At 38.1% G+C, this 24,794-nt stretch overlaps 2 protein-coding genes and 3 non-coding genes across 6 annotated transcripts in view; all 5 read right to left on the reverse strand.

Moving 5' to 3' along the window:
- Positions 1 to 1,431, reverse strand: part of MSH4 (mutS homolog 4) — a 93,704-nt gene extending 92,273 nt beyond the window's left edge. Inside the window, exon 1 of the mRNA XM_060139736.1 lies at positions 1,239 to 1,431. Within this exon, the coding sequence (XP_059995719.1) occupies positions 1,239 to 1,251 (13 nt within the window). The 5' untranslated portion in view covers positions 1,252 to 1,431. The remainder of the gene's footprint in view (positions 1 to 1,238) is intronic.
- A 4,656-nt stretch (positions 1,432 to 6,087) lies between these two features.
- Positions 6,088 to 13,110, reverse strand: RABGGTB (Rab geranylgeranyltransferase subunit beta). 2 transcript variants are annotated; one of them, XM_060139738.1, is made up of 8 exons: positions 12,970 to 13,110; positions 12,129 to 12,326; positions 10,881 to 10,986; positions 9,986 to 10,038; positions 9,797 to 9,907; positions 9,107 to 9,232; positions 7,088 to 7,241; positions 6,088 to 6,682 (listed from the first exon to the last, which is right to left on the reverse strand). In XM_060139738.1, the coding sequence occupies exons 2-8, from the start codon at positions 12,315 to 12,317 to the stop codon at positions 6,546 to 6,548; spliced, it is 876 nt and encodes a 291-aa protein (XP_059995721.1). In that variant the 5' UTR covers positions 12,318 to 12,326; positions 12,970 to 13,110; the 3' UTR covers positions 6,088 to 6,545. The 2 variants fall into 2 exon arrangements, with proteins under 2 accessions (XP_059995721.1, XP_059995720.1); XM_060139737.1 differs by having other exon boundaries at positions 6,088 to 6,686; positions 7,092 to 7,241; positions 12,970 to 13,109.
- LOC132516579 (small nucleolar RNA SNORD45) lies at positions 11,913 to 11,984 on the reverse strand. Its single transcript, XR_009539403.1, has one exon. It is a non-coding gene; the product is annotated as a small nucleolar RNA SNORD45 (small nucleolar RNA).
- On the reverse strand, positions 12,611 to 12,693 carry LOC132516581 (small nucleolar RNA SNORD45). Its single transcript, XR_009539405.1, has one exon. It is a non-coding gene; the product is annotated as a small nucleolar RNA SNORD45 (small nucleolar RNA).
- Positions 13,111 to 13,247: 137 nt separating the features above from the next.
- LOC132516580 (small nucleolar RNA SNORD45) lies at positions 13,248 to 13,326 on the reverse strand. Its single transcript, XR_009539404.1, has one exon. It is a non-coding gene; the product is annotated as a small nucleolar RNA SNORD45 (small nucleolar RNA).
- Between the last annotated feature and the right edge of the window lie 11,468 nt (positions 13,327 to 24,794).

Raw genomic sequence — 24,794 nt, forward strand, 5'->3', positions numbered from 1 at the left:
TCCTCTGGCAATCACACAGCCGCAGCATGGCATGGTAACAATCACCTTATAGCCCTCTCAACAGAGATATCCTGCATTCCAGGCCTCCTGCCCATACTAATTCCTTTGGCTTTTTCACTCTCTATTCAGTCTGTCTCCCATAGTCCTCTTGATGCCACCACCCCTCCCAACAGGGAGACTGTGTGCTCCAGGCCTCCAACCCACACCAGAGCCCACTCCCATTGCACAGCCATGTTCTAGCCATCAGCTGTAGTTCACCCACCCTGCCCGCTTCCTGTTTGCCTGGCCTGGCAAATCTGCTGTCACTATTGAAATTGCCATTCAGTATTCACCTTCTCCAAAGAGGTCAGTACCCCAGCGTTGGAAATGGGACCCAGAAGGGGGCCACTTCCAAGTAGGACCTCTTAGGAGTCCCCTTAGCCCTAGGGTGCCTCGTAGAGTTTCCTTATATCCTATAGTTACTCTTTTATGAGTTTAATAATTCTTTATATTAAATCTTCCGTGTTTAAATTATTGTATGGTTCTACTTCAGATTGTATCTTCACTGCTACAGTCTCTGTCTTCATGGAGTTTATAGTCCAGCAAAGAAGATGGACAACTTAAAAAAGATAATCAACCTCATTTATAACCAGGAAAATGCAAATTCAGACTATAGTTAGGTAGTATTTTACAACTGCTAGACTGGTAAATATTAAGGAGTCTGACACTACCAAATGCTGGATAGGATACAGATCAACAAGAACGCTCATATATTGCTAGTAAGAGTGTATGTTGGTAGAACCACTCAGAAAAACAATTTGTCATTATTTTGCAAATGTATACATTCATATATCTTTGAACCAAGAGATGTTTACACATGTAGACCTATTTCACCCATTTTCCCCTCAAGAAAATCTACATTTAGATAAATTCTAAAATTTAAGTATTAAAAAATCATTCAATAGTATTATCAGGATCAACTTTTAGATTTAAGCAAACATATAGAAGGGCTTTCTCTTTCTTGTGCCTTTTTTGTCAGAATGATAAAATAATGTAGACCTGCATTTTTTAACAAAAAATATCACAAACTATGTAGACTTATTAATCCAGCTTCAAATTGTAGATATGGCTAAACTGATGTATTTATCATTCAGTCTTCCATATTAGTTATAAGTAACTTCATATTAACTTAACTACCCTAATATATAATTTTTAAAAGTTTCAAAAGATCAATTAGGCCAATATTCCACTCACTTTACCTGAATATTCCATTTGCAGTGTCCAACTTTTATAACCTGGTCTCTGGGGATTTCCAGCAGATAATGGAGTTTTTAGTATTTGAGGATAATTACTATCTCGCGCAGAGGATGAGCTTGTACCGAGAGTAAAATGTGATGCAAGTGTGTTTTCTGCATAAGATCTTTTGTTTGTAAAGTATGAATCTAAATTAAAAAAAAATTAAATATCAGTTCTTAAAGATTCCAAATTATGCAATGTTGTACTAATTCTTATAATCTCTATAAAACTTCATCTGATAATGATTTTTTAGTGTAACAAATTATGACAAGTTTAACATTACTGATAAATAATCTTGTACTAAAGTATAATGAAAAGTGCTTGCTAATATGTCTTTTTCTTATACAAGTTGACTGAGACTATTCTTGCTAAAATCACAAACTACCTTCTAATCTTCAAATATACCAGATGTATTTTCTTTGTATAGTAATTATAACACATCTTTTCCTCTGTTGACCTCTTCATTGAAACTGTCTCCTCCCAGGTAACTGGTGTAAAGAGTTTTAGGCTCACTTCGATTCAGTTCCTTGTTTAGTTACTTACCTGCTGATATAAGACATTACCTATTTTATAGGGTTGTCATAAAATATGAAGGAATGTACATAAACAGCCTAGCATAGTGTCTTGGCACATAGGAGGTTTTTTTGTTTGTTTTTTACTTGAAGTATAGTTGATTTACAATGTTGTGGGCACACGCAGAAGTTCTTAAAAGTATATATTGGGTCTCTTTTCTCCTCTTCCCCTTGATTTCCATGACAACTCTCTATCTTGATTCTCCTTAAACCACTTCTTTTTAGTTTCCTTTGCCAGGTCCTTTTTCCCTCTGCCTGACTCTTGACTGTTGGCTTCCCAAGGTTCCATACTTTTTTACTTTCTCTCAAATTCAAAATTATACATTTTCTCTGGGCATCTCATCTATTATTTTGGTTTCTAATAATATCTATTTCCTGACAATTCTCAAACCTTCATATACAGCCCTAACTCCTCTCCAACACTATAAACCATGGGGTGGCAAACTCCCTCTGTAAAATTGGGACAAAAGAAAAATCTACCTTGCAGAATTATTGTGAGGATCAGAGATACAAAATGCCAAGTAAGAAGCTAGAACAGAGTAGTGCTCGTTAATTAGTGGATGTTATTACTGTTGAAAAAGCATTTCACGAAGGGGGGATTATACTGACAACGTAAACACGTATGTTGTCTTGGAGTAACTGCAAGTACGTCAGTTAGGTTAGAAAGTAGGGTAATTATTAAGAAATGGTAAGAGATAAGACTGCAAAAATTGAAAACAGATCCCAAATGGCCTTGGATGTCCTGATAAAGAATATGATTTAAAAAAAAAAAAGTATGTTTTTTTAACTGCAAATACAGAGTCATGGACTGAAGTGCCAAGGGACATAAGATTTTCATTTTCCGGGACCTCCCTGGTGGTGCAGTGGTTAAGGATCCACCTGCCAAGGCAGGGGACACAGGTTCAAGCCCTGGTCCGGGAAGATCCCACATGCCACGGAACAACTAAGCCCGTGCACCACAACTACTGAGCCTGTGCTCTAGAGCCCATGAGCCGCAACTACTGAGCCCGCATACTGCAACTACTGAAGCTTGTGTGCCTAGAGCCCGTGCTCCACAAGAGAAGCCACTGCAATGAGAAGCCTGCACACCTCAACGAAGAGTAGCCCCTGCTCGCCACAACTAGAGAAAATCTGGCACGCAGCAACAAAGACCCAATGCAGCCAAAAATAAATTAATTAATTTTTAAAAAGAGAGAATTAAAAAAAGATTTTCATTTTCGATATAACTCTAGCGACACTGTAAGTAAGCTTGAAAGAAAGAATACTTAGCAGTATGAGGCAATAACTCCGACATAAAATCATAAGGGCCTGTAATGGCACAGAGATAGAAAAGTACATAATTATTTAAAAGATAAAGTTAGATAGAATTTAAATATTTGGATGTTATGAGTGAGGGAATACTCGAATTATTGGTCTCCTAGGTTTAAGATTTAGAAAAACCCAATGACTGAGATAAGTAAGAGAAACAGGTTGAGGAGCTGCAGAGAGATGAATTAAATTAATCATACACTGAGTCTGAGGATTTCCACTGGTTCCTCACCAGAAACTTCAGAACAGTCTGAAATAGGAATCTGGAGCATAGATGAGATCTGGGCTGTGGTGATAGTCACATCCAGACAGAAGTGGCCTAGGAAAAAACCTCCAAGAACAAACCAATAATTCGGGAACTAACAAAGGTAAGCATAGTTCTCTGGAAGGCAGGAGAAAAACACGGGAGAGTGGAATCAACGAAAGCAAATTAAGACGGTTTAAGAGAAGACCGGTCAAGAACATGAAACACAGTGGAAAGGTCACACAAGATGAACTGAAAAGTGACCACTGAATTTGGCATTTGTTACCTTATCATTGACTTGCAGTGTTGTCTGGAAAAAAAGGTGATGGTTTTGCCATGGAGAGTGACTGAATATAAAATAAACGAGTTGAACTCTCCTTGAAAGACATTTTTCAGATCAATTAGATAAAATGTTAAATCTGGTCTGTTTCACGGCATCCTAGAAGGACTTGGTGAGTTAAGCTCAGGAGCCGAGAAGTTCACCATTTCTATCACCAAACTCATGCACAAATTCAGGCATCTGTCATTAGGGGCAGAGAGCTGGGACATCACACCGGATGTTAATGCCACCCGCCATCACAGCCTTGTAATGAAACTAATTTGAAGAGTCCAGCCCTTTAGCCACTCAGAAACACTAAATTCCCGGAGCATCCCATTCTCATGTTCCAAACAAACCCCAACTGATAACTTCTCTGTGATAACCACCAACCACAGCTCCCTGAGCCTCCGGGAATTCACACAACCACTCCTTGCCTTGAGCTGGCCGCGCGCTGGGCGGGTGCCGAGGGAGGCTGCTGCTGCCACTCCGGTCGCCCGCCGCTCCAGACGTGCCTGGAGGGGAGGACGAAGAGGCGGCCTGGGCTGAAGGACATCTCTGAGGAGTCTCCTGGAGTCCGAAATTGTAGCGGGGACCCTGGGACCGAGCCTCTACCGAGGAAGGGGAAACCGCAGGGACAGAAGGCGAAGTTGGTGGGATCTCAGGCCTCAACATGCTCATAAGCCCTCTCAGAACACCCTCCTCAGGGCCCAAACGCAGAAGCGACGCCGGGAAAAGTGCGAGTATGGTGCGCATGCGCAAGAAGCCGCATGGCGCAGGCGCAGAGGCCGTGCTGCAACCGCCCACCTTCCCCGCCCCTCCCCCCCATCCACATCGAGGAATGTACTTCCAGGCGTTCCGGTCCCGTCACCTCCCACAGGATTTGGTTGAGCTAAATGTGAGGTACAGACCTCCTCAGCTGAAAGGAATTCTGGGCCCATCAATCCAACTTGGAAGACCCATTATTCGCACTACACCTTATTTCCTTATCACAAGGTGTTTGGGGCTAACGTTCCACACATACCTCCAAATACACTAGTTTCTTTTTAATTACATAAACTGTCATCACTATGCACGCAGTGCCTGTGATAGTGGAAACAAATTTAATGCTCACACAGTAGTACAAACCATTTAACATTGGTTTCCTGGCTAAAGAGCCACTAACCCCTTACAGCTTAAACATTCACGGGGCTGTTATCACTGCAAGATTGCCCTTCACCCCGTAAGCATATGGCTGTGCACAGTATAGGAGGAACCAGGTTAAGAAGAGTTATCTCTTGGACAGTTTCCTCTCTCTCAATTTCTAGTACTGGGTTTTCACACATAGGTATGAACTGGTTAAGAGCAGACTACAAAAACTCAAACTAGCTTTACAACAAATGACCTTTGGGAAATTTTGTGCCTGCTTACTTTTCTTGAATACACAGTAATACCAATTTCGTAGAGATGCCAGGATTGAAAACAGAATACTCTGGATACTATTAGAAGAAATGCATTACTCAATTCATGCAATTGTTAATATGTCAATAAATCAGGTATTCATAGAACAGTTCATCCACATGCAATGACTGCAGTCCTCAAAACTCCAACTTCCAATGACAGCACTTAAATAAAATTATGTTCCATCCAATGACTTCCAAACCTTCAGAAACAAAATACTGGCAATGCAACTCAAACCCTTCAAATTAGTGAACTGTTAAAAAACAATGCTAGGGCTTCCCTGGTGGCACAGTGGTTGAGAGTCCGCCTGTCGATGCAGGGGACACGGGTTCGTGCCCCGGTCCACGGGGTCCGGGAAGATCCCACATGCCACGGGGTGACTAGGCTCGTGAGCCATGGCCGCTGAGTCTACGTGTCCGGAGCCTGTGCTCCGCAATGGGAGAGGCCACAACAGTGAGAGGCCTGCGTACCGCAAAAAAAAAACAAAACAAAAAAGAAAACAAAAAAAAACCAATGCTAGACATTTCAATCTCACATTGGCCAAGTGTTGAGAATCATCACTATACACATGTAAGAAGATTCTCTAACTCTTACACAGGGTATTGCAAGGACACTTGAGCAAATTTCAACTTCCATCAAGAAAAATGTTCATTAAAATTCTTCATTTTCACCAAGAACATAAAACTCTTATAAGAGATTAGCTGTGGTCTTATCTTTCTGAAAACACAGGTAACAAAAAAATACTGTGGCAACTATCAACTTGTGTTTCCTTAATCCGCAGGGAAAAAAGCCAACAATCTCCCGTGGCATTCTGACATAAAATATTAGAAAGTGAGAATATAGTCCAGATTGCAATCCTATTCCAAGATGGTGAATTGTCACTTACTTAAATCACTTTGTAACCAGCTCAGTAACCACAAACATATGAAATATTCCCAAATTTCAGCCATTTATTTTTTTTATCTTTTAATTTCTATGGGGTTCATCAATTCTTCATCAGTTAACATTCTCATTGACAAAGACCAATTTATATTAACTATAGTTATATATAACATATCAAGGGAGTACATGGGAAAATCAGAATACAAGACTTCATCAGCTAAATAGAGTTCAACTCAGTTTGCTGTTATGGAGACAAACAAGATAAATACTTTGAAGCATAAACAAAATATTACGCTCAGAATAACAGCATTCCAGAAGAAAACGGAAAGCTGAAGGTACAATAAAGATCTCTAATTTACAGTATGTATAATTATATAATTATTAAAATCAACACAATTCATGTACAAAATATTAACATGGCAGCCATTAAGTTTGTTAAGCACTTCAAATAGTGAAATGTTAGGACAGTAAAACTACACTAAGGAACTTTTGCATCAAGGGATCTAATCTAGCTCACTAGTTCAGGCTGAACATTCACTCTCCGAAGTATTTCTTCAGGCATGCAAAAAACAGGGCTAACAGGTTTAATCTGTTCTTCTCCCAAAAGTGACAATCCAGCAATTCCAAATAGAGTATGAAAAGGATCTACCTATTAAAAAAATAAGAATTTATAGAGTATTACAAAATGAAAACTTCTAAAACCCTGCTTCTGAACAATGATTATACTGGAGCCTATTGTATTCCCTTTATTTGAACATATGCTTAAAGTTTTCTGAAATAATGATGGTTTCAAATTGTGTTTTTAAACACAGAACCTGATCCACACACTCATTTCTTGGCAATAAGTGACCAGAAATTTCTGTAAACTTGTTTTAGATCTTTCATATATTCTTAAATGACAATTATTTAAAAAGCATCCCTTCAAAGCAACACTTGGAAATACCATCCTTTCCCCCCACCCCCCTATTCCTAATTCTGGAAACTTAGAACCCTTAAAACACAAAGCAACACTGAAAATTTTAACTGTTACATAAACAGTCACAAATATACTTGCCATATCTCCTGGCCTGTCCGCAAATCCTCCCGTTTCTTCATCTTGACATGCTAAAATGAAACTGCGCAGTTTCTCTCTGTCAATCCAGTGAAGCCTTCCAATTATCTTTAGGGAAGCCAACACCCACCAAGAATAGCACACATCTGGTAACTAGGAGGAAAAAGCCACAAGTTGCCTCAAATTTACTTTCTGGCCCAAATATTGGGGGTGGGAAGGGAATCAAGGGATATATTGACAATGCAGTGTTTGAAACACTGAAGTCCATAAATACAATTGCTTAGAATTAAAGATAATCACTGGAAAAGAGAAGACCAAACACTCCATTCCATAGAAAACCACGCTGAATGTTTCAGTTTCAGTACTCAGTGATAACCATCCATCTATCTATCTTCTATTTGCAATGAATACCTAAATAAGCCCCTTAATCCAAGAATCTGGTGGTCAGGCTCGTGAGATCTACGGTACTATATGTTCCACTGCCTTAGGTACAGCATTTTCAGTAAGTGCTGTCCAAGCAGTACACAACCTGCTTAAAAAAAAAAAAAAAATTCACCCTGGCTCCTCAAATCATGGTAACTTAAATGCAGAAGTTCCCACCTCAGACCGAATTTCAACAAGATCCTTAGGTGATTCACAGGCACATTAAAAGCTGTCCTAGGGCTTCCCTGGTGGCCCAGTGGTTGAGTCCGCCTGCTGATGCAGGGGACTCGGGTTCGCGCCCCGGTCCGGGAAGATCCCACATGCCGCGGAGCGGCTGGGCCCATGAGCCATGGCCACTGAGCCTGCGCGTCCGGAGCCTGTGCTCCGCAACGGGAGAGGCCACAACAGTGAGAGGCCCGCGAACGGCAAAAAAAAAAAAAAAAGCTGTTCTAGATTTTAAGTGCAATCCTCACCCCCAACCATCTTCTACTTATTGAAAAGCTGCCCAGGTGTTTCATTGGATCTTAACTAGAAACCATTTGTGGTTATTTTCCTACCCATTAACTTATTCAGAAATACTGAGCAAGCAAAATTAAACAAAAATACAATGACCCAGATAAAAGCATCACCATGCTCTATCATATTTTAGGTCACGGGCTCAGCAGGCTACAGCCACTGAGTCAAATCTAGACCACAGGAATAGCTTTTAATATGTGTAAATGATTTTTTTTTTTTTTTTTTTTTTTGCGGTACGCGGGCCTCTCACTGCTGTGGCCTGTTGCACTGCGGAGCACAGGCTCCGGACGCGCAGGCCCAGCGGCCATGGCTCGCGGGCCCAGCCGCTCCGCGGCACATGGGATCCCCCCAGACCGGGGCACGAACCCTCGTCCCCTGTATCGGCAGGCAGACTCCCAACCACTGCGCCACCAGGGAAGCCCTGTGTAAATGATTTTTTAAAATAATAGTTTTGCAACGGGAAAATTATGAAATTCGTATGTGTAACAAGACCATAGGTCAAAGCTAAAAATATTTACTACCTGGTCGTTACAGACCCAATTCAGAGTGTGTGAGAGCTAAACAAATTGGGTTTTTCTTTAAAAATTAACAAAGATTTTAAATAAAAATGTTGTAATCCAATTTTTTAAAAAAATCTTTCATTTGGCAAATCCACTGTCCTTCCCCACCCACCATAAGTGGGCATGGAGATTTCTGTACAAGATGCATGTGTTAATAGAAGCCTTTGACTCCCAGATATACATAATGCAAAGTAGTTAAGGTGAAAAGCTCATTATCAATTTACAAGAGCAATACTGAAATATATAAGACAAAAATTTAAGTCCTCAATCCAGGTTATAAAACTTAAAAAGTTAATCTTGGGCTTCCCTGGTGGCGCAGTGGTTGAGAGTCCGCCTGCCGATGCAGGGGACACGGGTTCACGCCCCAGTCCGGGAAGATCCCACATGCCGCAGAGCGGCTGGGCCCGTGAGCCATGGCCACTGAGCCTGCGCATCCAATGGGAGAAACCACAACAGTGAGAGGCCCGCATACCGCCAAAAAAAAAAAAAAAAAAGTTAATCTTATGAAACGATAGATACCTTCTCTGGCCTTCCATTGAGTCCACCTGATGGAAGCTGTCGTTCACAAAGCCACCAACCAAGTAAATCAGAATTTACTCGATGCAACTGACTAGTAATAGCCAGGAATCCTGTGCAACAATAGATCTAAAATTACAGACATAAAGTACATGTGTATAATAGTTTTTCAACAGTAACATGGTGATAAAAACTACTTAAATCATTAAAGCTCCATTTTCTATCTAAAAATTTGCTGACAGTAAGAATTGCAAACAAGAACACAATTATTTGAACAAATCCAACACTACTAGGATGCAACTTTGCAATGCAAGACTACTGTCACAATTTCTTCATGGCTAAAAGCAAGCTTTATTTGACAACCATTTACATATACAACATCCTCTGGCACAAGCAAACAGGTCTTGGGGATAGGTAGGGAATGTTTTCACCTGGTTAAAAACTAATTGAAAATCAAAATATATTTTTGGTAATTACAAAACTACTTACGTTTACCTGGGTCAGAGGATTTCACCAACAGGGGACTGCATACAAAGTACATTACTGTAAAAACGCCTTCCTTAATCAGCAATTAATTCTTATATAACATCCCACATTATATTACATTCAGTCAAATTAACTTGTTATTTTCCCAATTACACGGGTTATCCCTTCAAAACTGACACTACATTTTAATCTAGATTGATAAATTACCTGCCCAGCATGGGATTCAGAACCTGGCCTGCAACCAAATCCACCATCAAAGTTCATACATGATAAAACAAATTCGATTGCCTTTTCCACATTAATAGCATCCAGCTTCCCCTGTAAACAAAATATACCTATTAAATTCCAGAATAATAATGGAAGCTTAATCATTCCAATACAACATTTAAAACTTACCAATAGAGCCAAAGTTGCCACCGCACAAAAAGAGAATCTTGTGTCGATTTCTCCTAAAAATAAAGGGATCAAGCCAAAACATTTTGTTATCAGAGGCTTCTGATCGTATTATGTAGTAAAAGTTAATTAAAAACCTCCGTACAACTACCATGGTTAAATTTCCAAGAGTTCAGGCTTAACATGTAAGCACATGTTAGTCACCAGGAGGAAAGCTAAATCTTTAAAAAGTGATCCATAATCACTTACTTTATTTCGAAGGAAACTAAGAACTAGAAAACTGCTTTGTGAAAAATATAAGCAAATAAATTGCTTTCAAAGCCCCAGAAAGGTAACAGAAAGAAAAAGACTAGTCAATTTCTCAGAATGGTAATAAACTTACCCTATTATATAAAAGTAGATTTTCACATCCCATGAAGCAGCTGGTCTCTCCTGCCTGCACTGTATTCAGCCCTAAAGCAGAGATTATCTACATTTATCAAGTCAAATACTATTCCCTCCCTCCACTCAAATATTCAGTAAGTTTGTAAAGTTTTTTGAATATTTTCCCCTTGCCAGAAAGTTTTTAAAAAACTTTACAAAGCCACCAAATACTGGGGAAAAAAGTTTCACCTACCTTATCTTTTAGACTGGCCCCCTCTGTTCCAGTACTCCTGTATGCTGATATAACTAGCACAGTGCATGCTGGAACTTCCAGCAGACCATTAACTCCAGTTAGACCAGCTGCTTAGTGGGACCTGAAAAGATGAAAAACTTAAAAATCTCCTGGTAAGTTATTAGCAAAGCCCCCAATTCGCTGAACTTTAAAATTTGCAACAAAGCTTATCACTACAATAAATACCAAAGCAGAACATTTTTGGATTGGTATTTTGGGTGCCATGGATTAAAGGGACATTACCCCAAATATCTCCAGCGAAAGAACCATCTTCTTTCTGTAGACTCTGAACATATTCCACAACTTTATTTACATCAATAACATTAATACTATCATAGAGGGTAAGAATCTGTAACAAAAACAAACCATGGTAAGTAAATACCTCTTCAACACTGGTAAGGTTGTCCTAACAATGTTCTTCCTCAACTACCTTTTAAGTTGTCAAGCAAGCATGTCCTTTTGTTTATGTACATTGTGAACTTTTCTCAAATGTGCACTTCTACTATGTATTCAAATTATAGATATTACCAACAAACACAAAGCTTTAACCACAAAGCATTATTTTTCCATTTATAAATTGTTAACTTAGCACTCTAAGACTCATATATACTAAACTTACATAGACTTTAAACCCTTATTTGTGGATTTTCACTAATATCAAAATCAAAGCTAACTCCAAGGAGGGAATTCCCTGACGGTCCAGTGGTTAGGACTTGGCGCTTTCACTGCCACGGGCCTGGGTTCAATCCCTGGTCAGGGAACTAAGATACCTCAAGCGCAGTTCGTCCAAAAATGTAAAAATAAATAAAAATTTAAAAACTCCACGGAAAACAGCAGAGTTGTGAAATGACAGAGTATAAACAGGGAACCACAAGCAGCTTAGTTATTTCCAGATATTAGATGAAAAGCAAGATGAGACAAAAGGGAGGAAATGGCCAGGCCATGGAGAGAAGCAAATGCCATGCAGAAGTTTGACCAATACAAGAAACAGATGAAGGAGGCTTCTACACATGTGGTAAACAGGCTTTGAGCAGTTTATGTAATCCATTATGCTATTTGCTGTTCTCTGAATAACGTTCCACATGACATTTCTATTATCAGACAAGACTTATGTAACGCAATCTATTTGGATAGGATAGGTCATGCTGTCTAATAAATAAAAGATTTCAGTGGCTTAACTTCAAAGGATTTTTCTTGCTCAAAACAAACAAACCTAACTCCACTGAGTGATTTTCAAATATTTACATATCCTGAAGATAAACATAATTACCATCCAAGGTCTCAGTGTAATTTTAGAATTTACATCAACTTTGGATTCAGCTAATACATGCCATCACATCATTGACCTTGTACAACATATACTTCATTTGAAAAGGTAACTTTTTAACATAGATACTGATTTTGTCACGTTCCTGATACCTAGTTTCAATTTCCCCACTCTCACGGAAGAGAATACATCACCAAGACTGCTGAATTTTTATTAGTATTTACCTGGACAGCACTAAGAGTGTACAAAAGATGAGGATCATGTCCAATACTAGCACTTATTCCACCACACTCGTGTTGACAAGACTTAATAAATGTCAGAATCTCTTCTCTATTCATGCGATGTAGCTGTCCCATGAGATCCATTACAGTCAGACCCCAATAGATGCCACTCATTCTCAAATATTCAGACATACAGTATTCCTAAAATACAGAATTACTTTAATGCGTCAGTTTGAATTGATGCCAGGTTAAAGATACTGAACACATGAAGCTAAATAGTCATGGTGTTACATGGCCCTAACTCCATAGCTACAAGGTTATGGGAATTCATCAATACTAGATTATTTCCCAACATGGTAAATTTCAGCTCTTTGTATCCTACAGGGGAAAATATTTACTTCCAATTAAGTTGTTCATTTAATTTTTTCTAAGATTTTCCCACAGAAGAAAACTGGGAACACCATTCTTCAAGGTTAAACTTTTTCAAGGTCTCAGCGTAATTCTAGAGCTTAAGTGTTATCCCACATCACCGTAAACTCAGGTAATACATGCCAACACATCATTGACCTTGAAAGCATTACCTCAACTACAGAAGGAACTCTATTCCATGCCTCAAAATTATTACAAATCTATGCAGGAAGGGAAATCTACTTTGTCTGCCAAAGCCTCTAAGTAAGTGTTGGTAAGGACCATGGTTAATTCCATTGCCCCTCAACCACACATACCAGTCCTTGTCACACAGGAGTTGGATATCATTTTTAAGAAACATGGGCCATACTAACCTGCTTATGCAGAATGGCCAACACCTTTAAAAATAAACTTTTCAACATAAAAGTATACATACGTAATCATCTTTCTTTGAGCCATAGGATGCTATATAATCTGCATGCTTCTCCACTAATAGGGTGTCGGGTGCATCTGACTTGATAATAACATCCTTCTGCGGTGTGCCCTTTCACACAAAAAGTAATTTCATAATTTTTATCTTTTAACGTTTGACTCCGGAGCATATATTCAATACACATTTGAATTCTGATTTCATCTTGCCATATAAAAACTTTCAATTTTAAAAGTATCTGACTAAAAAAGAACTAAAGCCCTCATAAAGATGCAGGTATTTTTCAGGTCTCAGAGTAATTCTAGAGCTAAAGCAGTAATAATCAACTTTAGATTCAGAATACATGCCAGCTCATCATCGACCCAAAAAATTACCTCCGTCTTCATCACTCTTTGCTTATCTTTCACTTAAACAGTTAAGTAATATAAACACACACTATAAAGACAACATATGGCTTACATGTGGCAAAAAGTTGAAGCATTAAAATAAAAATCTTGCTAGCCCGTAATTTTCAGTTAAGTTCTTTAATGAGATTTTATTAATCCTAGAAACTCAGGTTTCAAAGCACCTTCCATGTTCCCCAAAAGTTATTTATCAAGCAAGCAGTCCCTTTAGCCTAATCTTCTCCAGCTTTAGTCTTAGTTTCTACAAGCCCCCAGGTGATGAGGATGCTGCTCTAGTTCTTATTTTAAGTAGGTCACGATCACTACCAATAAGAACAAAGCAGTTAATTTCCTTCACATCCCATTAATATTTACTAGATCAAGACCATACTATTAATAAAGGTTCTGAACCATATATTCATGGCCAAATGGAAGGAAATATATATGTACATGTATATAGAGAAGGAAAAGAGAACTAGCCGGCTTTTTTGAGAGATTAACTAACCGGGTCGTTGAACCCTGAGGCCCGCCGGATAGGAGGAAGTCTGGCCGCATGTACAGCCGCGAGATCTGCAGAAAATGCTAAGTAATACTTCACCCTGTCTCTGACTCCTCAAAAAACCTTCCAAGGCCTGTGTCTTAACTCAACCATTCTCCAATACCTAGAAAACAACCCACTGGTGCCTGATCTGCTTAAACATTAGCCTACCCAGTCTCCTCCCGACTCATCTACACAGCAACTCAAAACACTACCGCACTCACCATGTCTGAGACCGAAAAGAGAACTAAGCTCGTCGCTGGGCGGATTTAGGCGGCAAGCGCCTGCGCAGAGCCGTCCTTCAGGTCCCCCCCCACCCCCCACCCCGCGCCCGACATAGCTGACCACACTCCCGCCTGAAGGAAAGAGCAGTGCCATGGCTGCCCTAGGACCCCACCGACTGCTCATAGCTGTCCTCGCTGCCTGCGCCTAAAGTCTCTGGCACCAATTTTCTCGTCTCGTAAGGTCCGCGGTTTTGTCTACAAGGGTTTTAAGTAATGTGTAAATACCTGAATAACTTTTTTTAAAAATTTATTTTTTTATTTATTTATGGCCGTGTTGAGTCTTCGCTTCTGTGCAAGGGCTTTCTCTAGTTGTCGCAAGCGGGGGTCACTCTTCATCGCGGTGCGCGGGCCTCTCACTATCGCGGCCTCTGTTGTTGCGGAGCACAGGCTCCAGACGCGCAGGGTTAGTAATGGTCGCTCACGGGCCCAGTTGCTGCGCGGCATGTGGGATCTTCCTAGACCAGGGCTCAAACCCGTGTCCCTTGCATTGGCTGGCAGAGTCTTAACCACTGCGCCACCAGGGAAGCCCCTGAATAACTTTTAAGAAATCGTTTATTCTTGAGACTCTTTGAACTTCGAAGATCTGAAATGGCTGGTAATTAATAGAGTTGCACGTAGTTAAGTGTTCAATAAATGTTTTTGAGTGAATGTTAATGAAGTGTTCACATTCCCCTCCTGTTTGCCTTGGCCATTACGACCGACTCCCTCACCTACTCCCCCCACTTCTTTAGGAAGTACTAATATCTGAAATATTTGGAACTGAATTTTCAACAAAGAAACACCAATGTGCCTTTTATGAGCTTTCCACAGATATCGGATTTACTAGGTGTGTTAACACAGCTGTTTTCAATTGTGCTTTCTTTAGGACTGTCATACTTAAGCATTTTTGAGCACCCATTAGAAAATAATGGCACCACACATCCTTGCATTCCGTAACGATTTGGAGAAGGTTTCCTGACACAGTGACTTATGTGGGTTATCAGTAATTGAGAGAATGTTGGATCTACTGTGATGATAGATTTCATTATTTCGCCCTGTAGTTCTGTTGATACTCGCATTTCTAGCTTGAGGCCACTTTATTAAATGCATATAAGTTTAGAATTATCTATTTATGCTGAGTTGAGCCTTTTATCATTACGTGATGATTGTCTCTAGCCCTAATAATTTTTATTTTAAAAAGTCTGCCTTGTTAAATAGTGTTGATGAAAAATTAATCCGTTGCTGCCAGAAAGAAATGGAAATTTTTATCCGAGCCAAATTTGAGGATTATAACCTGGGAAGAGCATCTCAGAAAGCTCTGAGGACCGTTCCGCGGGTTACAAGTGAAGATACAGTTATATGTTTTTTGAGACAAGGGGCTGTACATCAAATGACATATTATTGACAGTTTTACATAATCCAGATATAAGTGTCATCGTGGTAGGTCGTGTGACCCCTTACAAGATCAGGAAAGAATGTTATCTTTTAAGGAGCTGTCTTGTTGATGCTGGGAGAATGTTGCTCTTTATGGTTGAGCAGGTATTCCTGCTGATGGGGGAGGTTTGGTTGATGCATAATGCAGATACACAATGCACAGTGGGGGCACAGCGGAGGCCAAAGGACAGAGAAGAATATCTTTATGTTTAAAATTTTCTTGTCTTGCCTTAAAATATGAATTTTATTTCACAATAGTAATGTCATTTCCCAGCTTTCTTTTGCCTCTAAATCAGATGGGAGAGGAGTGTTGTAGAGTGAGAAAAACCAAGGCAGAGAGAGAGAGAGAGAGAGAGAGAGAGAGAGAGAGAGAGAGAGGTCATGTCTCCTGGGAAAAGTAATACTCAAAATAAGAATAAGACAAGCATCCGGTCCAAAATATAACATTCAGGTCGAGGCAATAACTGCTGAAGTAATGAAAAGTAAGCCTCTCTTCCTACTTTATTAATTCATTCATCAGATATGTATTGGATGCCTATAATGTGCCAAATATTATTTATTCTAGGTTTTGGGGGTACGATGGTGAGCAAAATGGAAATATTTATAGGGAGTATCTGTTCTAGCAATTCTTGTAATCACATTAAGCAATTCTATTTCTAGCTATTTATCCTACAAATATACTCCCTTGGCTATGAAGTGACATGTGCCAGAATATTCATAGCAGCAGTCGTCATAATAGCAAAAAATAACAAACATTTTAACCATGAAAAGGTGAAATAGGGTTTCCCTGGTGGCACAGTGGTTGAGAGTCCGCCTGCCGATGCAGGGGACACGAGTTCGTGCCCTGGTCCGGGAAGATCCCACGTGCCACGGAGGGGCTGGGCCCGTGAGCCATGGCCGCTGAGCCTGCGCGTCCGGAGCCTGTGCTCTGCAATGGGAGAGGCCACAACAGTGAGAGGCCCGCGTACCGCAAAAAAAAAAGGTGAAATAAACTATGGTGTATTCATTATGCAGCCATTAAAAAGAATGAGGAAACTCTGCAAACATTGTGTGGAAAGATTTACAAAATATGTTAAGTGAAAACAAAAACAATGTACCAAACGATGTACCGATGTGCCATATGCTACTACTATTTGTGTGGGAAACAAAGGGAAAAAAATATATGGATATATTTGGGAATGCACAGAACCAAAGCAGTTACCTACTGGAGGAGAAATGGGTGGCTGTGGACAGGATTTAAGGAAAGCTTCTCACTGAGTACTCTGATACTTTTGAAACTTGGTATGTTTTACCTCTTCAAAAAAAATAAAAATATCTCCCCTCCAAAGAAAAGTAGCTACATACATACATATATATATAAAACAAGTTCATCTCTGCCTCTAGACCTCCGCTGTCCAATATAGCCACATGGAGCACTTGAAATGTGACCACTCTGATTTGAGATGTGTTGTAAGTATAAAATACACACCCCATTTCAAAGACTTAGTAAGAAAAATAGAAATATCTCATTAATAATTTAAAAGTATTGATTGCTGAAATATTTTGGATATATTGGGTTAAAGTATTTTCTTAAACTTAATTTCATCTGTTACTTTTTACTTTTTTAATGTGACTATTAGAAAATTTTAAATTACACATGTAGATCACCTTATGTTTCCACTGGGCAATGCTGCTGTAGTCTATAAGCTTTATGAGAGCTGTAGTGTCTGCTTTGTTCACCATTTCATATATTACACATATCATTTTGTAAATAAAAGGATTCCTCTTTACCTACAGTTTTGTTCAAAGACCATATAGTGACTGACTACAACTATGAACATAGTTTCATTAACATTCAATATCTAAACTGTTTCTACTCTGGTTTAACATCTTTATTATGTCACGGAATAGCATTTCCAGGGGACAACAGTATCATATTTTACCTAAGATGCCACTAACTATAAGACACATCCCAATTGCAAAAACATCAAAGGTAGAAAAAAATAGCCAATGGCTATTAACATAAAACTTACCCAGATTTCTGAGATGTTAAATAAGAAGAAATATGCATTTTGGAATCAATGAAACATAGTAACTGAGTCATTTTTTTAAATGAAGTATATCTTATTTACAATGTTTCAAATTTACAGCAAAGTGTTTCAGTTTTATATATATATATTATTTTTCAGATTCTTTTCAATTATAGGTGATTACAAGATATTGAGTATAGTTCCCTATGCTATAAAGTAGGTCCTTTTTGTTTACCTATTTCATATATAGTAGTGTGTATTTGTTAATGCTGAACTCCCAATTTATCTCCACCCCCCTCCCCCTGCTATAACCTTTGGTAACCATAAGTTTGTTTTCTATGTCTAATTCTGTTTTGTAAATAAGTTCATTTGTATCATCTTTTTAGATTCCACATATAAGTGATATCATATGATATTTGTCTTTGACTCACTTAACTTAATACGATAATCTCTAGGTCCATCCATGTTGGTGCAAATAGCATTATTTCATTCTTTTTTATGGCTGAATAATATTCCAGTGTGTGTGTGTGTGTGTGTGTGTGTGTGTGTGTGTGTATACACACACACACACATATACATTTTCTTGATCCATTCATCTGTCAATAGACATTTAGGTTGCTTCCATGTCTTCACTATGAGTCATTTATTTCTGAAATAGCAAATGTAGAAGCAGAATATTACATGCTCCATGCTGCATATTACACTTGTAAAATTATATTATAACCTTCTATATATTTTAGGACATCCCTGATTTTTTTTATTCCTCCATTTTTGGATTCACTTCAAGCAAATGAAATCTTGTCTAAAGTCTTAGAATTGCAGGCCTTCTTAACTAAGTAGTTCCAACAATAAAAGGAACTCTGATAGGAAAGATGCAGGTATATAAGAACTAGAATTCTGGAGCAATTTAAGAGAAACTTTCTAAACAAAGTTGTAGATAAAAAACATTTTAAAATGTAAAATCCTGTCCAAGGGACCTCCCTGGTGGTCCAATGGCTAAGACTCCATGCTCCCAGTGCAGGGGACCCAGGTTCGATCCCTGATCAGGGAACTAGATCCCTCATGCCACACCTAAAAGATCCCGCATGTGGCAACAAAGATCCTGCGTGCCATGTCTAATACCCCGTGCAGCCATGTAAATAAATATTTAAAACAAATAAATAAAATGTAAAATCCTGTCCTTTAATTATGAACTATAAAAAAGAGCTTAAAGCTTTAAAAAAAAAGATACATTGAGACATCTAGGTTATAAGATTTAAATTGGTTGCTAGAAATTGGTTTTAATATATTATTGGTTCCCTCCTTTTATAATGAGTTAAATAAAACTTTTGACATGTATTCACTTTATATTTATATGCGTCATGATTTTACCATTTTGAAAATTATACATTTCCTTAGATACCCAAGTACACTCAACAGATAGAGCTAAGTAAACTGCATTGCTTGAGAATGGCACCTCAAGATCTACCCAAGCCAAGGCAGGTCTTTTCTTGGCTCTCACAGCCACTCCACAGCCTTAACTTTTTTGGACTCTATTTATGTAGGTTTTGCCCTCCTTACTGATTTTTTTTTTTCACCTCCTTACTGATTTTGTGTCTTGTTATTGTTTCTGCTTCAGGCACAGTTCATAATTTAATCTCATTGGTGGCAATGATTAAGACTATGTTTTTATGACCCACTTGGTGATCTCTGTCTGCTATAGAAGTCTATTTCTCTCATGGGTGAGAAATGACAGAGAATCTGGTTTATTCACTCTTGTCTATGTGTGAGAGCTCTAATCAGTTAAGAATTTAAAGCCCACTGAAAAGAAAAACAGCTTTGAGATCTGGACTGTTGAGTTTATTTTTGGCCTGTGACTGAAGTTGTTGTAAATCTGAAACTTTTAAGTTCTCACTGTGTCTGTTTGTCTAAAATTGAGGAAGGCTTTGCCCTCTTATTGCACATCTATGAAATACTTTCCCACTTCTGAGCAGTGTAAACTAATAAATCAGATTATGCTTCATATTAAGGAACTCTGTTCTGATTAGTTTATAGAGATAAATAGGCACTTATATAAATGGGTTAGTCCCCAAATTAACAGAAAAATTGTAAAAATTAACTTCTAATACTTTGAATGAGCTAGACTTTAAAGGAAAACAGTTATTCTGATAAAAACTACTAGCTCAAAAAACATTTTTAAAAATTCAAGTTCACATAGTAAGATGAATCTGTGGACAAATTAGAGAGGTTTGTAATTTAGGTTAAAGAGAAAAACAGCTATGTGTCTTTTTCTCTAATTATCAGTATAATACAAGTATAGTACTATATGTTTAAGTGCAGTTTATTTTTAAATGAAGAGACTAATTAGTCTGGATTTCCTAAACTTTTTATAATGATTTATTGGTCAAATTAGCTAACCTAACACCTAAATGAAGTTTAAGATTTTTGAAAATGTAATTTTGGGTTCCACCATATTGAATCATAAGTCTAACAAAATTTGTTTATTCCAACAGTAATTATGTTTTGAATTATGTCAGATTATAGATAATTTCCATGATCTTTAGGAAATGTAAAACCTTGGACTGATATTGAATTAATTAATGAATAATCAAATATGCCTGGATTGTTTCTTGGATAGAATATTAAATCATTGATTATTGAACATAATTTTAAGCTTATATACTTTTGTTTCTTACTTTGATATGCTATGGAATAAGTTACATTTGGGTCAAGTTAATAAATATGTTTCTTTTTGCCACTTCAAGGTGTAAAGGGATATGCATAGATATATAAAGTTGTGTTAATATTCATGAACTTTGCTAAAATGTTCGTGTGTGAAAAACAGTTCTCAATGACCTGCTTCCCAGCTTTCTCTGAAGTAGAAGTTAGTTTCTACAATTAAGTCATAATAATAAGGATTATTATATCACTAGAGTTGGACCAGTAGTGATAGAGAGATACAACTATGTATGTGTTTTTATTTTTCAAGAGAAAATGAGTAGTTTCGTTCCAAGTATCAGCTTTTTCTAGAATATGAAAAAGCATTGTGAAGGACAAAACTTTAGGAAAGTGAATTTTATTTGCCTTGGTGTGTAATACCTGAATCTGAAAAAAACACTGGAAGGTACTAAAATTTTGGCAAAGTTCACTCAGTTTTATGGGGCTTGCTTACTTGGTTTACTGATTGACCCCTTCACCAAAGGTAAAAGGTTACTCTTTACCGTCTGCCTACATACCAGAGATTTTGTCTTACAGAATAAATTTTCTGTGTTCTATATATTGAAATTTTAATACCCTTAATTATTTTTAAAAAAGGAACAAAGTTTCCTCATTTGAGAAACAAAGTTCTGTATAATCATGTTATATTTTTCTGTGTTTATTTTTATTTATTGTCCCTTTAATTAAATAGGTAAACAAGTGTTCTTTCTCAGGTACCTATAATCCTATCTTAATCAAGTGATCAGATCATCTGACATCTCTTGATTTTGCCTTCTCAAGGTTAAATCTTGAATTCAGAAAAATAAAAATTTCACGATATATTTTACATCTAAATGTATCTTTGAAATTTCCTGGAGGAGAGGGATTGGGAGGCTGGAAAATAAAAAATCTATTCTTTCACCTCATAAAAAGAAAAGTATTAGAAATAATTAAGTTTATTTCATGTACCCCATATTTCTTATTTACCAACACTACTGTGGGAGCTTTATAGAAAAATTTGGTAAATATTTCAGATCGATTCAGCCTTCCATAGCTTAAATTTGTATAGGTAAAATGTTATTAATATAAATATGTCCAAAATTGTATACTTTATGAGAAGGCCCTGGAGATTTGTCAATTCTCTTTGTTTCCCTCAGGGGAAATAATGGTTAAATTCTTATGAAATAATTATGCACTATGCTGTAATAGAGATTTGAACTCACTTCCATTCTGATATTATTTCAATCTTGGTCATTACAATGGACTGAATGTTTCTGTCCCCCCACAAATTCATATGTTGAAATCCGAATCCCCAGTGTGATGGTATTAGTAAGTGGGGCCTTTAGGAGGTAATTAGGTCATAAGGGTACAGTCCTCATGAATGGGATTATTTCCCTTATAAAAGGGACCCCAGAGAGCTCTCACCCTATTTCTGCCACGTTAGTGTAAAAGAAGTTAGAAGTCTGCAACACAGAAGAGGGCAGCCATCTTGATCTTAGACTTCCTAGCCTCTAGAATCGTGAGAAATACATTGTTGTTTAAACCACTCAGTCTATGGTGTCAACTGAAAAAAAATGTACAACAGAAAAACTGCGAGTTGTGTTTATTCAGTGTCTCACTGAGGACTATAGCCCAGGAGACAGACTCTCAAATAGCTCTGAGAAATTGTTCTGAAGAGGTAACGGGGGAGGTCAGTATACATGTGATTGTGGTGAAGAGGGTATGTGCAACCCAGCACACATCTCTGTAGAAGGTTGCTGCTAGACATGAAGAACAGATATCTTAATTAATGGTTTTAGTGCTTTTCTAAGTATGGGAAGATGCAAGAATCCAGGTTCATAAAAAAATTTCTCCTGAAAATACCTGTTTTTCCTGAAGGTCTGTTCTGTCAGTTTTCCCAGAGCATAGAATGCCTCATTCTGCCCTGAATTCCTTTCAGGCTGTGTTGAAGGTCAGTGACTGCAGGGGCTAATAGCTTAATTCTTAACAGAACTGGATGGTAAGTAACATTCTTTAGTTGGCAATGGTATTGTTGTAGCAGCCTGAACTAAAACGGTTATCTACAGATAGTTTCTGTTTTACTCTGATGCTAGCTTGAGGGCTCTGCCTATAGATCTACAGGCCAAAGTTTGTGCATTCAGGAACAGACAGTCTCAGAGCCTCATGGGAAGAATCAGGTGCTTTGAACTGTCAATAGAGACGTCAAAGAATAGTTTTGTGGGTACACATTTCCAAACTGACATAGCTTAGACACATTTCACACCATACCAGTGGACTGAGTCAGGATTTCTAGAACTCTTTTGTCTAGAAGCAGACAGTTCTTTTATTTTTTTTTAATCAAATTTGGTTCAACTTTCTATTATCTTATTTATTTACTTTTAAATTTATTTAAATTTTTTTTTTTTTTGGCTTTGTTGGGTCTTTGTTGCTGTGCATGGGCTTTCTCTAGTTGCGGCCGGGGGGGGGCTACTGTTCGTTGCAGTGCGCGGGCTTCTCACTGCGGTGGCTTCTCTTGTTGCGGAGCACAGGCTCTAGGCGCGTGGGCTTCAGTAGTTGTGGCATGCTGGCTCTAGAGCACAGGCTCAGTAGTTGTGGTGCATGGGCTTAGTTGCTCCATGGCAGGTGGGATCTTCCCAGACCAGGGCTTGAAACTGTGTCCCTTGCATTGGCAGGCAGATTCTTAACCACTAGAAGCACACAGCTTCTTGAACGTAGTTTACTGATCCAAGATCCAACAGAGCAATTACAGAGAACTGAAGGGACCAATGAGGGAAATTTAATTATGGTTACTTGTTTGGAATATTGTTTATGCAGTGGTTATGTTCTATATTTATGGATATGTAAGGAAGCCCTTTTTAATTCTTAGGCTATCTCTAGTCTTCAATTTAGTAGATTCTGCTTTTGTAAACTGGAATTTTAAAATGGTATCTGATTCTGTGTCCCCAGAATTTAGAAACATTTACTGAGTCTCCTTACATTTCATGGCAATATCAAAAGGAATCTTTACTCGTGTTTACCAGGACATAATTGAACAAATTGATTGTGTAACCAAAGCCATACCTGGAGTGTCATAATTGAGACCAATTCACATTTACTCATGTATGACAAACCCATTATTAAAAAAACAAGTTGACTTTATATGTAGAGTCAGTGCCTACAAAGCTGCCCCAGTAAAACTGGAATGGTACCTGGCTTAAAAGGTTCCAGTCTTACAGATGGTAAGGAAGGTCCCTTCTATAGTAAATTTTAGAGATGCTGAGGAAGAAATTTATCTAAAGTCTTAGGTACTACTGGAGAAATCTGGTAGAGAGTTTCTTGAGCTTGGTTCCAGAGGCTTTTAGAAGTCCAATTTCAGTGTCCTTATGAAAACTTTCATACAGAGGTTAATCTTGCAGCTTTAATAATTGTTCAGTATTGCACATCTCTGGATTTGCAAAGTAAATCTGAGGAGGCCTACACAGTTAACACCCTTACTGTACAAAGGTAATCAGGCCAAACCTAAAGAAACCTGTCTTTTTGCATCAAGAGTAATCTTGGCAGATTATTTATGCTCACATGAAAAGAGACTGTCAAAACACATTGTCAAAGACTTGGAAATGTATAAAAGAAATTACTGAGTGTCCTTTTAGTGGACTGCTAGGTATTATCTCATGGATCCTCTGAAGAGGTATATACCTGTGATTGTCTATTGGCTGGCTAAACTGTTTTACAACTCTGTTAAAAGTTAAATTATAGAAAATGGAGAGTAATGAAAATAAGCCATGAACTACAAGTGGTTTCTCCTGTATAGAAAAGATGACCCCCGGGACTTCCCAGGCTGTCCAGTGGTTAAGACCCTGTACTCCCAATGCAGAGGGCATGGGTTCGGTTCCTGGTCAGGGAAATAAGATCCTGCAAGCCGCACAGTGTGGCCTAAAAAAAAAAAGAGAAGATGACCCCCTCTTTAGGTTTTTTGCCCTGCCAGTTTTACATCTATTAGCAAATTCTTTTAAGCGTTTCTAACTGCCGATATGTCTGTTCTTCAAATTCTCCCTTATACTAGTTTTAACATCTTGTTAGTTCTCTCATTCATTCATTAGTTATATGAAACCTTTAAAAAAAAAAAAACCTGTTGCCTATAGAGTTCAATCTCCAAAGAACTTTTGTATTATCTAGTTACAGGGTATATATTCAAATCAATGGGTGTCATTCTAGAAGCCATGTAAACAGCTTTTTTTTTTTTTTTTTAATTCAGAGGAGTCTTGGAATAAACTCTTCTCCCTATATGCAAATTGATGACTCTGGTAGATTCCTTAAACATTCAATAAACTTGCCATAAACATACCAGATCTTTTATAAAATTATGTCTTTTCCAGGAAACATCAAGTCACAGATGTAGGCAACTAACAATCATGTTTGTAGTCTGACTCTACCTATCCTCCTGGCTGTAATGGCCCTTGCCAGTCAGCTTTTATAAGTGGCGGGAAATCTAATATATTAGGTCTTATTCTATCACGGGATCAAAGAAGCAGAGGAAGAAGCTAGGCTA

The sequence above is a fragment of the Lagenorhynchus albirostris genome, chromosome 2, assembly GCF_949774975.1.
Source record: "Lagenorhynchus albirostris chromosome 2, mLagAlb1.1, whole genome shotgun sequence".
NCBI classification, from domain to species: domain Eukaryota; kingdom Metazoa; phylum Chordata; class Mammalia; order Artiodactyla; family Delphinidae; genus Lagenorhynchus; species Lagenorhynchus albirostris.

Bases quoted from the DNA above. Each gene is read 5' to 3' on its own strand.
- RABGGTB (XM_060139738.1), bottom strand. From the start codon at position 12,317: ATGTCTGAATATTTGAGAATGAGTGGCATCTATTGGGGTCTGACTGTA. The intron at 10,987-12,128 runs GTAAATACTAAT...TTTTTGTTACAG, and splicing joins ACACTCTTAGTGCTGTCCAG to ATTCTTACCCTCTATGATAG. The intron at 7,242-9,106 runs GTATCTATCGTT...TTTTCCTCCTAG, and splicing joins TCAATGGAAGGCCAGAGAAG to TTACCAGATGTGTGCTATTC.